The sequence below is a fragment of the Hevea brasiliensis genome, chromosome 18, assembly GCF_030052815.1.
Source record: "Hevea brasiliensis isolate MT/VB/25A 57/8 chromosome 18, ASM3005281v1, whole genome shotgun sequence".
NCBI classification, from domain to species: Eukaryota; Viridiplantae; Streptophyta; class Magnoliopsida; order Malpighiales; family Euphorbiaceae; genus Hevea; species Hevea brasiliensis.
This window is the reverse complement of record NC_079510.1, coordinates 1,033,986-1,046,223: the sequence shown is the minus strand read 5'-3', so window position 1 is coordinate 1,046,223 and position 12,238 is coordinate 1,033,986. Positions and strand designations below refer to the sequence as shown.

The 12,238-nt window shown below is 30.7% G+C and overlaps 1 protein-coding gene and 1 pseudogene across 1 annotated transcript; one reads left to right on the top strand and one right to left on the bottom strand.

The window, feature by feature from the left end:
* Positions 1 to 606: 606 nt before the first annotated feature.
* LOC131176071 (pentatricopeptide repeat-containing protein At1g31790-like) lies at positions 607 to 1,482 on the bottom strand (annotated as a pseudogene).
* A 7,066-nt stretch (positions 1,483 to 8,548) lies between these two features.
* LOC110664207 (chlorophyll a-b binding protein CP26, chloroplastic) lies at positions 8,549 to 10,349 on the top strand. The gene is made up of 6 exons (XM_021823788.2): positions 8,549 to 8,840; positions 8,952 to 9,036; positions 9,213 to 9,263; positions 9,402 to 9,522; positions 9,775 to 9,909; positions 10,045 to 10,349. The coding sequence occupies exons 1-6, from the start codon at positions 8,606 to 8,608 to the stop codon at positions 10,303 to 10,305; spliced, it is 888 nt and encodes a 295-aa protein (XP_021679480.1). The 5' UTR covers positions 8,549 to 8,605; the 3' UTR covers positions 10,306 to 10,349.
* The last annotated feature ends 1,889 nt before the right edge of the window (positions 10,350 to 12,238 follow it).

The following is a 12,238-nucleotide window of genomic DNA, read 5'->3' as shown; positions in this document are numbered from 1 at the left end:
GGAGGCACATTATGGCTACTAGAGTGCTCTCCCTTGATCTTTTGGGTTTGCTATGCTGATCCTTTATGCATTTAGCCTTGACTAAGGTCTTTGTTGTTGGCTCTTGTTCTGCTATGTAGTGGTCCTAGTGGTTGTGAGTCTTGTGCCTATGGGGTGTTGATCATTATTTTTGGTGGTTTTCTAGTGCCAAAACTCAAATGGATAATGCTGGAAGCCTACTCCAGTGTTTGCTTTCTGTAGTTCTCCTTGAAGCCTTCTTGTGGGCCAGGTCTATATGTTAGGCTTTAGGTTTTTTTCGGTTTGTGTTGTATTGTAGATGAACTTCATCCCCTTTATGTTACTTGATATTTTTAGTGCAGCTAAATAAAAGGGAATAAATATAGTTAAGTCACCTGAAAAATGCTTTTTTTTTTATCAAAAGTTATTCCCAATTTTGTTTCTACTTATTATCAATTGTTAATTGTTATAGTACATACCACTAAAAAGTAAGAAGTGCAGTCATAACTTGAAAACAAACTTTAATGAATTTGATGTTTATAAGGAGAAATGCAAGGTAATAACATGTAATTTATTAACAAAGTCTATTATCATACCCCAAGTATGCATTTATATGATTGTCTCAATTCTGCTTTCCAAACTTATAGTATTGCAAGCTATCTTGACATGATTAATTAGTGAGTTATTGACTAGCGTCTGAGATACTTTGTTATATAAACTTAATTGCCTCAATATATAACCCATTCCGAACATAAGCCATAAGCAAATCATTCCAATATGCAATGTTTGTCTTATTACGGGTCATCTCAAATATTTGTCTTGCAACCATACATGTCAATTAGCCCATATTGGGAAAAAAAACATTTGACTCCAACCCAAGCTTGATGGCAATAGAATTTGACTTCAATTTCCACCTCCTCCATCCTAGCACATGCCATCAATACACTAGAAATAGTAAAATGTTCCTCTTTATTCTAGCCCTTCTCATCTCCATGAAATCCTTCATTACCTCATAGAAATGTCCTTCTCTACAATTGTTCACTATCTTAACCATCCAAATGGCATTGTTAGGATAGCAAACCAGACACCCAAATTTCCCATACAAGTCCATCAAGGAGAGATTCACAAAAAAATCATTGGTTACACCTAGTTTTAATAACAATCCATGTACTTGTTTTCCTAATTTCACCTTCATATTGCACATACAAGCATTGGGGAAACAAACTATGACTATAACCAAGGCAAGGAATAGTGTGATAAACATTGAACTTTAGCAGCATTTTAGTGAGCAAATTGATACCCTCTTTATAGTGATAGTTTTCCAAATATTACAGCCTAAGAAAGGAAATCATTTCTAAGTGGCCTTTTATCAAACAGATTCTGAGTAGTATCTAAGCACCCACAAGGCCAATGACAGACATAACATTTATACCTAAGGCGGCTAATGACGGATGCAGCCTGTATTTCTAGGTGTCTTATGTACATTACTCTTTTTAAATTATTGTTTTATTACTTAAAAGAAAAATTAAAATGTATAGCCATTAATTTTTCAATTTAGTTAGGCAAATAAAAAAACTCTTAAATTATTAGAATATTAGCCCATTAAATTTTTCGTTTAATTAGGTGAATAAAAGATATCAATAAATGACGGACACGACATTTAGATATAAAGAATAATGATGGATGCAATATTTATACCTAAATCGCACTCATAATTTGATTCTTTTTAAATTTTTTTTATTAAAGTAAATTTTAAAAATATGAGTTATTAATTTTTCAATTTAGTTGGGAAAATTAAAAAAAAAATCCTCTTAAATTAGGCATAATCATTCTAAAAAGCCAAAATTTTGTGTGTTTTTGCAATTAATTCCAAACCTTTTAATTTTGGTAGAATAAGTCCATTTTTGAAAGGTTAAAGAAATTTTGTCCAATTTTGAAATCTAATTTGAGGAAAGTGTGTCCCAGCATTGTTGGCATGCCATGTGGCCCCACATGATACATCATAATAAAATTAAAAAAAAAAAAAATTCCCTCCTTCCCTCCCTCTCACTCTTTCTCACTCTCTCTAAGCTTTTTCCATTGAGTTATAATTCTTTTCTCATATAACTCTTTTCTCATTTCACTCAATTTTTTCTCACTTCCAACTTATTATTCCTATATTCTTGAAATTTTTACTTGATATCTGCTTTTGTTTTCCTGCTATTTTGAAATCCTAGGTATTTTTCAAAATGGAAAATTAAAATCAGTTTGTGAAAGAAAATAAGAGAATTTAAAATGCTATCATTTTGGTTTTGTTTTTTATTTCAGGTAGGCACTTTTCAGAAGCACTTACTAAAGGAGCAATGAGATTTTTGCAAAAATATACGATCATAGAATTGCATGATAAGTGGTATTCTCTCCTTTATGACCCTATAATTTCAGCTAAAGCTATTGCTTGCATTATGGATTTTGAACTTTCTATCCCCAATTCTAGAGTTAACGCGAGGTTTTTACTAAAAGAAAGCTTTAAAGTGTTCGATGAATGCACTATGCCATGAGGAAGAAAACTTGTGCATGACTTAGTAGTTCTCCTAGTATCAGTTTTCTTTGTTCATTAGATGTTAGTTTTTGAGACAATATGGCATTTTATAGTTAGCCACAAGGTGAAAGTTGCATGTTTGAAGACTATCAAAACCATTTTGTGTTTATTGGGAAGGATGATGAACTCCTTATAGAAGATGATTTCATGTGAGAAGCCTAGCAAATTAGCCATCTGCAAAATAGCCAATAAGGGTTTCCACGTAGTCCCCAGTTAAAGACACACTTTGGTATGGTTCAATTAGATTCTCCAAAGTTGTGCCTAAATTGTTCTAATCAATAGTAGTTGTAGTAATGAAAAGCAAGCGATCAAATGAAGACCTTTTCCATCTTCAACCATTCCTTTTCTTTTATGATTTGGTTTTATCATGTGTTCTCTAACTTGGAGTAGCCTAAAATCTTCCCTTCACAACCTTCATACAAGTTCCTTGCAAAATAAAAAATATAACTTATCTTCCTTTTTCTTTTCCTTTTTCTGTTTCCATCAGAATCTATGACAATTGCCAGGCTAAGATTCAGAGACTCCTCCTCCTTTAACACTATGTTTGGGAAAGTTTTTTGAAGGTAAGGTAAGGTTTTTAAGGTAATAGGTGCATAACCCACTTGTTTGGGATGAAGGTTTTATGCAGAGGTAAGGTTTTTAGAGGGTTTTTGGAGGGTTTTTGGAGGTTTTTAAAAAACTCCAAAACCTCAATTTCTAACTCACCAATTTGGGAGTGTTTGGGAAGATTTTTATAAATGTATGTTACTTATTTCCACTGATATCCTTGTTAAAAATTAACAGTAACCTATTTACATTGATTACTTAATCCTCCTATTTATGTTAACCTATTTCTCAACCCACCTATTTACGTTAGGTTTAAATATATATATATATATATCAATAAATTACACTTCATGATTTTCCAGTAATTTTTGTCCACTCTAGGAACAGAGTCACAAACTTTTGTGTAATTGATCTATGTCCATGTCAAACAAAAACAAAAGAGGAAATGAGAAACTATACCATTATATCAATAAACATATAAAGACTTTTATGGCTAAAAAAAAAGGAGCAACTTATGAGTTATGATATCACAGGAATCTCTACGGATGCAAAACAAAAGAGAGCCGAGTAGGTTAGTTGACCATCACTCTGATGCCTAAGTTAGTATTAGCAATTGGAGAATGAGAGAGAAGACTTGAGGGAAAGGTTATACATATATATATATAGGCATCAGTTAGACTCTCATTGGAATTAAGAGTGCTACATTATGATGGGGGCTTAATCTTTGAATATATTGGACTATCTTGTTAGTAGAGTCCTTTTTAGTCTTAGAGTCATCTTCAGATTAGGACTCTAACTCATCAAGCGAGTATCTCAAAGTCATGTTTGGAGAGAGGGAGATCTCTCGTCTCCTGGTTATATGTCTGAACACCCCTTTTGGTTACTAGGCGATGGATGGATCACCTACTAGGGCGAACATATTGTGAGCGAGCAGTGTTTGGGCGAACATCATTCCTGCGAGTAACATCAAGGTAATGAATCAAAGTTTTCTGGTAGCAATTGAAAATTAAATTCATAAGGTTATTTTTGTAATTTTAATACTTACTTTACCTTCCCTTACCTTTATCATAATAATATAAGTCTTGTAAACCATCATTTATATACCTTCCTCCCAAACAAAGTAACATTAAAAAACTTTATCTTACCTTAACTTACCTCCTTACACTTCAGCCAAATAAAATGTAAATCTTCTATCATTTGTCTACAGCTTGAGTGTAAGAGAGATTCTTTTTTTTTAATTTTATGAAGATACGTCATGTGGGCCGACATGATTATAATAAAAAAAAAAAGCCACATAGCATGCCAATTATGTTGGGCCACACTTCCCCAAATTGGATTTGAAAATTGGAAAAAATTTATGCAACCTCTCAAAAATTAGCTTATTTTGTCAAAATTAAAAGGAATTAAAATGCAAACACATGCAAAGGTTTGGCTTTTTAGTATCATTAGACCTTTAAATTATTAGAATATAAGCTCATTACATTTTTTTATTTAATTGGGCTAATAAAAAAATATCAACGTTATAAAATTTTGTTAGAAATTTTTTATGGGCTAAATGTGAAAGTCTATTAAGGACATCCCCATATTTAAATTACTCCAAATTAAAAGTTAAAATTTGAGGGCAGTGATCTCCTTTTAAACTCTAAGTCTTATATTGGACATATGCAACATTTAAACTTAAGTGTCTTGTATATTTTGAATTTTTTTAAAAATTCTTTTTTATTAAATTTAAAAAATATGGACCACTAATTTTAGTTTTAACTAGGACAATAAAAAAATAATTTTTTAAATTATTAGAAAATATGCTCATTAATTTTTTTTTTGTTTAATTGGTCTAATAAAAAAAATCAACATTTTAAACTATTTTAGAAATTCTCTGGAACAAAATATGATAATCTATTAAATACATGTCAACATTTACACTCATCTAAATTAAAAGTTAAAATTTTAAGAGGACGGTGGCCCTTACCAACTCCCTGAGGTTCGTTACTAAATGAGGCAAAAACGCAAGTAAAGAGCTTCATCAACGTCACATTCTTTGATAACGGAAGAGTACATGTTAAATGGAATTGATTGAATTGGTTGGCTCAGTCTATCCATAAACCTTGTTAGAAGAAAGAATACAAGTAATGAAGGAAAGGATTATGTATTTGTCTGTATCTTATTTACAGAGATATTACATCTATTTATACATGAGAATATGAGCTAATTTAGACAAGAATAATAATTGTTGTAATTATACTACATAAATCTCCTATAATCATGCTAATTGCTGTAATTATGCTACACAAATATCTTATAATCATACTAATTGCTGTAATTATGCTAACAAACCTTATTATATTTGAGATTGAGCTCTACTTTCTCCTACTGTAATTGCTAGTAGTGGTGGTACATTTTAAGGGTTGAGTTAGAATTTGGGGGTTATTAAGTGTATTTAGGGGGTGTTTGGTTTACCTGTTGGGTGCAGCTGATAGCTGATAGACACTCAAACAGGTAAATTGTGGTGTTTGGTAAACTTAGAAAAAAAGAGCTGATAGCTGATGGGCAACTGATATGATACCCATCAGCTGCAGTTTCTATCAGCTCTATTTTTAGAGCTGTTTCTCATCAGCTGATAGCTGATCTGATTTTATTTTTTATTTTGACCATATTATCCTTTTTTATATAACTTGAAAATTAATATTATTAATATTTTTATTTTTTTATTTGTAATTTTAACATTTTAATTAACGTATTTCAACTTTGTTAAAATATTTTTTTATTAATAACATAAAATATAAAATATTTATTTATATCCAAAAATTTAAAATTAATTATAAATTTTTCTATTAACAATAATAATTATTTTATTATTTTATCTATATTTTTAAAATTATTTAATTATCTTAAAAAATAATTATTTTCTTATTTCAATAATAAAATAAATGATATAATATAAAAGATTAATAATTATATATTTATTTAAATAATATAATATATTAATTTAATAATTATATATTTAATTTAATAATAAAATAAATAATATAATGTAATAAATTTATAATTTTATATTTATTTAAATAATAAAATAAATTATATGATATATACCATTATTAGTCATTTCACGTATTAACAGCAACAGCTAAATATAATTTTACCAAACACTTAATATAAAACAGCTATTATCAGCTATCAGTTATCAGCTATCAGCTAACAGTAACAGCTATCAGCAAACAGCTATCAGTTGTATTCAACAGTTAATCCAAACAGGCCCTTAATCTCCTAAGAGGTAATTTGATGTGAATATGGGAACTAGTGGCTCATCCTCTATGGTCTACTCTTCCCATGCCAATTTACTCTATCGATTTGTTGTTGCATTGAAGTTCAAAACCTCATAGCCCTCGCTGCATCTGCTCTTCCCTATATATCTGATCTCCATCAGGTATTGTTCATGCAAAGCAAGCTCTTGTCTACTCAACCATTATTGCCGTTTATGGAGATTTTGATAGTGTTGGGTATATTAAGATTGAGTTGCTACTATCGTGTCTATTCTTTGTTGCTATTGTTTGGTGTATTGAGATTGAATTGAGATTTCTATACTGATTCTGATTAATTTAAGTAGATTTTGGGGGTTGTGCATGATTTTTGAGAGTTCCAAACCGAATCAAAGAACCATACCAAATCGATAGGAATCGTATTGAACCGAAGTTATTTTGAAACTTTAGTTTGGTTTTGATTCTTCACTAAGAATTAAATCGGAACTGTATTGAACCAAAACTAAGCAGAGAACCGAATTTATATATATGTTTTTCTATTTTTTTTAGATTTATTACATATTTTTTATGTAATTATATATATTTATATATGTATATTTAATTATGAAGTAAATATAACATAATATTATATTTCATTTCTCTACATTTTTTTCTTAATAGTGTAATAATAAATACATTATATTACTTTATAATTCTTAATTATAAATGTACTTTTCATAATATATATATATATATATATATATATATATTAATTCATAATTATATTTGTATCTTATTGCTAAATATTTCATAATAAAAAAATAGTTAAAACAAATATTATACTACTATATTAGATAATATATTTAATCTTAAATTATATATGTACTTTATAATTAAGGATTATATAATTTAGAAATACTTAAAATATATTATATGATATAATATGTATTAATAACCCAATTCAAAACTTAAATGCTAATTCAAATGTGACTTTTTTAATAAAATAATTACATAAAATTGTTTTAAGAATGGAGAACCGAATTGGAACCGTACCGAGCCAAACCGAAATAAAAAAATCGAGAACCATGCCGAATTAGAACCAAAACACTGAAGAATCGAACTGAAACCATACCGAAATTTTGATTCGGTTTCGGTTCTTAGGCAGATCCCGAATTGAACCAAAACTACACAGCCCTCGTGTATATGCTGATGTTTATATAGATTGAGTTGAGATTCCTTTGAGTAGATTTTGATTTTGATCAAGTTTAGTAAATTTTGATGGTGTATATGCTAATATTTAAGTAGATTTTGATTGATTTAATTTAAAAGTCAGTTGTATATAGGTGCAAATTTAAAAGCCCATTAAGTGGCCGAAATTGTTCATATCAAGTTTGAATTAGTACAGTTCGATTCAATTCAATTCCCTACTTAGTTCAATTTATAAAAGTAGAATTTCAATTAATTTGATTATTACGATTCAAAGTTGATTTTAATTGAATGATCATTCAAGACTTTCAATGTAAAGAATGAAAAGTTGATTTTAATTGAATGCTCGTTCAAGACTTTCAATGCAAAGAATGAATTGTAATGCAACTTGTATATGGTAAAAAGGCACAATTTTGATTTATATCAAAGCATGTATATTAAAAAAAAAAACATAATTAAATAAAAGATAAAAACTTAAAATGGACAAAAAAAAATTATATGTTCTTTGAACATTTTGAAGCAAATAGAGAGTTAGTAAAGTATATAACAAAAGTAATATATTTCCTATTTAATGAGGAAGTGTTTATATTTTATTTATGTTGAATTCTATTTTATATTTAATTTTAATAATGTACATTTATTATTTTTCCGCTGGAATTCCACAAGTAAAATTATATATTTAGATAATTTGTAATTAAATAATTTTTATTTAAAATATTAAAATATTAAAGGCATGGATATGCAACAGTCCGCAAGAAACAAATTGAGTTGATCCACATAAAAAGGGACGATGGGAATTTGGATAGGTCAATCTAAAATATTATCCATGTCGGCACTATAATCTGCCAAGTCAGTAGAACTGGCCTATCAAATCTCAGTTTCAGATTACACATCCTTTTTCACCAACCAATCACAACCCTAGAAAATGAATCCCACGTGGAATGTCTACATCCACCAGCTCAAGCATATAGTATCTCTCTTATTACTCCAATATCAGGAAAACAAGAAAATTTAGCAGCAAATCAGAAAGAGATAGAGAAAGATGGCTTCCCTGGCGGCTTCTACGGCTGCTGCTTCACTTGGAGTGTCTGAAATGCTTGGAAATCCTCTCAACTTCAGCGGTTCTGCCACCAGGTCTGCAGCGGCTCCCACTGCATCAAACCCAGCTACTTTCAAGACTGTTGCTCTTTTCTCCAGGAAGAAGCCTGCTCCTCCACCTTCCAAACCCAAGCCTTCTGCTGTTTCACCAGCCAACGACGAGCTTGCCAAGTGGTATGGTAAGTATATATGACTTTAAATTTTCATTTTCCTTTTTCTTTACTATGGTACTTACCTTTAAGGCTTTCATCTGATCACTAATGATTTTATAATTAAACACTTGTTTTCAGGTCCAGACAGAAGGATTTTCTTGCCGGAAGGACTCTTGGACCGGTCTGAGATCCCAGAATACTTGACCGGAGAAGTTCCTGGAGAGTAAGATTATAATGTCTTGCCCAATACTTAATTGGGATTTATTTGTTCTTTGTACATATGGTTACCATTTCTGCGTAGGTTTGAACCCCTGACCTAGCAGTTGTGTGCTTCTAATCAAGTAGTTTCTGTAGTTTCTTGCAATGTTAGTAATTCTTTTCTTTATACTTGAAATGCAGTTATGGTTATGATCCCTTTGGACTTAGCAAGAAACCCCAGGACTTCGAAAAGTATGTCTCCCATTATTCCACCGTATATTTGGAAATTTTCTCTTATAGTCTATTATGTATCTGATCTAGAAAAGAAAAATAAGTAATTTTCCTTATCTCAATGTTTGGAATTTTTTTTTTTTCTTAATATTATTACAGATATCAGGCGTACGAGCTGATTCATGCAAGATGGGCAATGCTTGGAGCAGCTGGATTTGTGATCCCTGAAGCCTTCAACAAATTTGGTGCTAACTGTGGCCCTGAGGCTGTCTGGTTTAAGGTTGTGCAATTTCTCTTTATATATATATATATAGAGAGAGAGAGAGAGAGAGAGAGAGAGAGAGTATTTTGTTTTTCTAATGAAGAGGCTTGTTTTATTTTTCAAGAAAGATAAGTTTTGACGCGTTTACCTAGAAAAAAATTCATTAAACTTATCAAACTAATTTGTAATTGATGTATTCTTTCGTCGAGAGATATATATATATATTATCAAATGTTATTCATAAATGAAGGATGATTTGTCATGTTGCAGACCGGAGCTCTGCTTCTTGATGGAGGCACTTTGAACTACTTTGGAAACAAAATCCCAATCAATCTCATTGTGGCAGTTGTTGCTGAGATTGTTCTTGTTGGTGGTGCTGAATACTACAGAATTATCAATGGCTTGGTATTATTTATTGACAACAATCACCATTTGTTTTCAATTACTACATTAATCAACATTAAACTTTTTGAATTATACTGGATGCTAATCGCCTATTAATTTTTAAAAAATGATAATTATATGTTAATATTATTTTAGGATTTGGAGGACAAGCTTCACCCAGGTGGTCCATTTGACCCATTGGGGCTGGCTAAGGATCCTGACCAGGCAGCAATATTGAAGGTGAAGGAGATAAAGAATGGAAGACTTGCAATGTTTGCAATGTTGGGATTCTATTTCCAAGCTTATGTAACAGGAGAAGGACCTGTGGAAAACCTTGCCAAACACCTCAGTGATCCTTTTGGCAACAATTTGCTTACTGTCCTTGCTGGTTCTGCTGAGAGAGCTCCTACCCTCTGAAAATCTCATTTCTTATTTAAATTAATTGTTCTTTTTCTCTCGCATATTCTATCTCTTTCCTGAGACTTTTTCAACCCAATTGACAATAGTGATCCTTCCACTTGCCATTTCCCATTTTATTATTATTATTGGGATTTTTACCGTACAAAGGCACAGTGGAGCAAAAATTATGAAAACAAGGTAGACTGAAGAAAAATTATGAAATCGGGGTGAGCGCTATAAAAACGCTATTCAAATTCGCGTGCAAGGCTCCTAACGCTATTCAAAAAGGCGGAGGCTATTTAAAATGGCGTGCAGGATGCAGACGCTATTCAAAATGACGTTCCTGCACCTGCACGCCATTATGAATGGCCTCCAAAGACCTCCCGTTCCGACAACATGTACTTAATAATTAATATTTATTTACATTAATTAAGAAATATATTAATATTTAACTCTACTTTAATATTTACATTGCACTTTTTTAATATTTACATTATATTGATAATATAAAATTTATTAAAATTTTTGTATAGTAAATAAAATTTATTGTTTAAAATTATTAAAATTCAAGTTATATGAGATAGAAAAAATAGTAAAAAAAAATAATTACCGTCAATTAAAATAATTTGCATTTTATAATAAATGTGGATAATTTATTTTATTGATTGCAAATATTAAATTGAAGTATTAAAAGAAATAAAATTATTAAATATTATATGTAACCATTTATAACAATATATAATTTAAATATTGTAATTTATTTTCTTTTAGTACCAAATTCATGATTAGGAATGTTTACCATACAGGTCTACTTTGCAACAACTTAAATTTATTTAATATTATTAACAAAATTAATGTGTAAAGTGTGATTTTTTTTATAGATAAAATAATAATAATAGATATAATATTTGAACCAGAAAATTTTTCTGTTTTATTTTTTAGGACATGTTAATTTTGTACAAAAAAAAGAAATAAAAAAAAAGAAGAAATAAATTTGTTTTTCTTTAAAATATTAAAATTTAAGTCATATGAGACAAAAAAAAATAGTTAAAAAAATTTATTATCCTTAATTAAATTAATTTCCATGTGATATTGATTTTTACTCTTATTATAATTACTTTTTTATTTTCAATTGAATTATGCAAAATATATTAAAAATTTAGACTAGCATATCGCAGCAATTGACCTAAAACAAAATATAAATTACGATAAGTATTCATGATTAATATACAAATAAAAGCAAATATTTAAGTCAATCATGTGCCACAACTCAGTCTTCGTATATGTCGTCTCGGTCAAAGAAGTCGATGTTGTCCCCCTCCTTGATGTTCTTCTAGATCACCTTGTGCATATTGAGGTTAACTAGGTTGCCCTTGTTATCGTCTTGATGATTCCCCCTGTGCAGTATAATGCACAGCACTTTGTTTATGGTGTCCAAATAGACCCGCACCAGATGGAATATGGCCTAAGGCACCAGACTGATATGGTGCAAAGTATTGATCTGAACTATATCCACTAAATTGATTAGAACTATAGTGTGATGGCCTAATGGTAGATGGTCTGCCAAAAGGAGCAAATAAGCCGCTGAATGGTGTTTGCGGCTACTGACTCTCAGTATAGTCAAAAGGCATCCAACCAGTGTAATGAGGGGGGATAGATTCTGAATAAGGTTGGAATATTGTGGATGGTCCTGGATCAGAAGGTGCAAGAGTTGAGGGAATAGGATCAGAAGTATCAAGCGCTGATGTCATGCAGTATGGGTGAAATGCGACAGGTGGGGGCAAAACATCATCGAGCGGAGAGCCTCGACGCACTGGGTGTTGACGACGTCGAGCAGGACGTGATCGACATCGTCCTGCTCTATGTGAGGGCTAAGGTTGGTCCTCTTGTAATTCATCATTAAAGGTTGCTGCTTGAGGTGCGGACTGAGGAGGTAGCATTTGATAAAGCC

Coding starts and splice junctions, on each gene's coding strand:
- LOC110664207 (XM_021823788.2), top strand. CDS start 8,606: ATGGCTTCCCTGGCGGCTTCTACGGCTGCTGCTTCACTTGGAGTGTCT. Junction 9,037..9,212: donor ACCGGAGAAGTTCCTGGAGA/GTAAGATTATAA, acceptor CTTGAAATGCAG/TTATGGTTATGATCCCTTTG. Junction 9,523..9,774: donor CTGAGGCTGTCTGGTTTAAG/GTTGTGCAATTT, acceptor GTCATGTTGCAG/ACCGGAGCTCTGCTTCTTGA.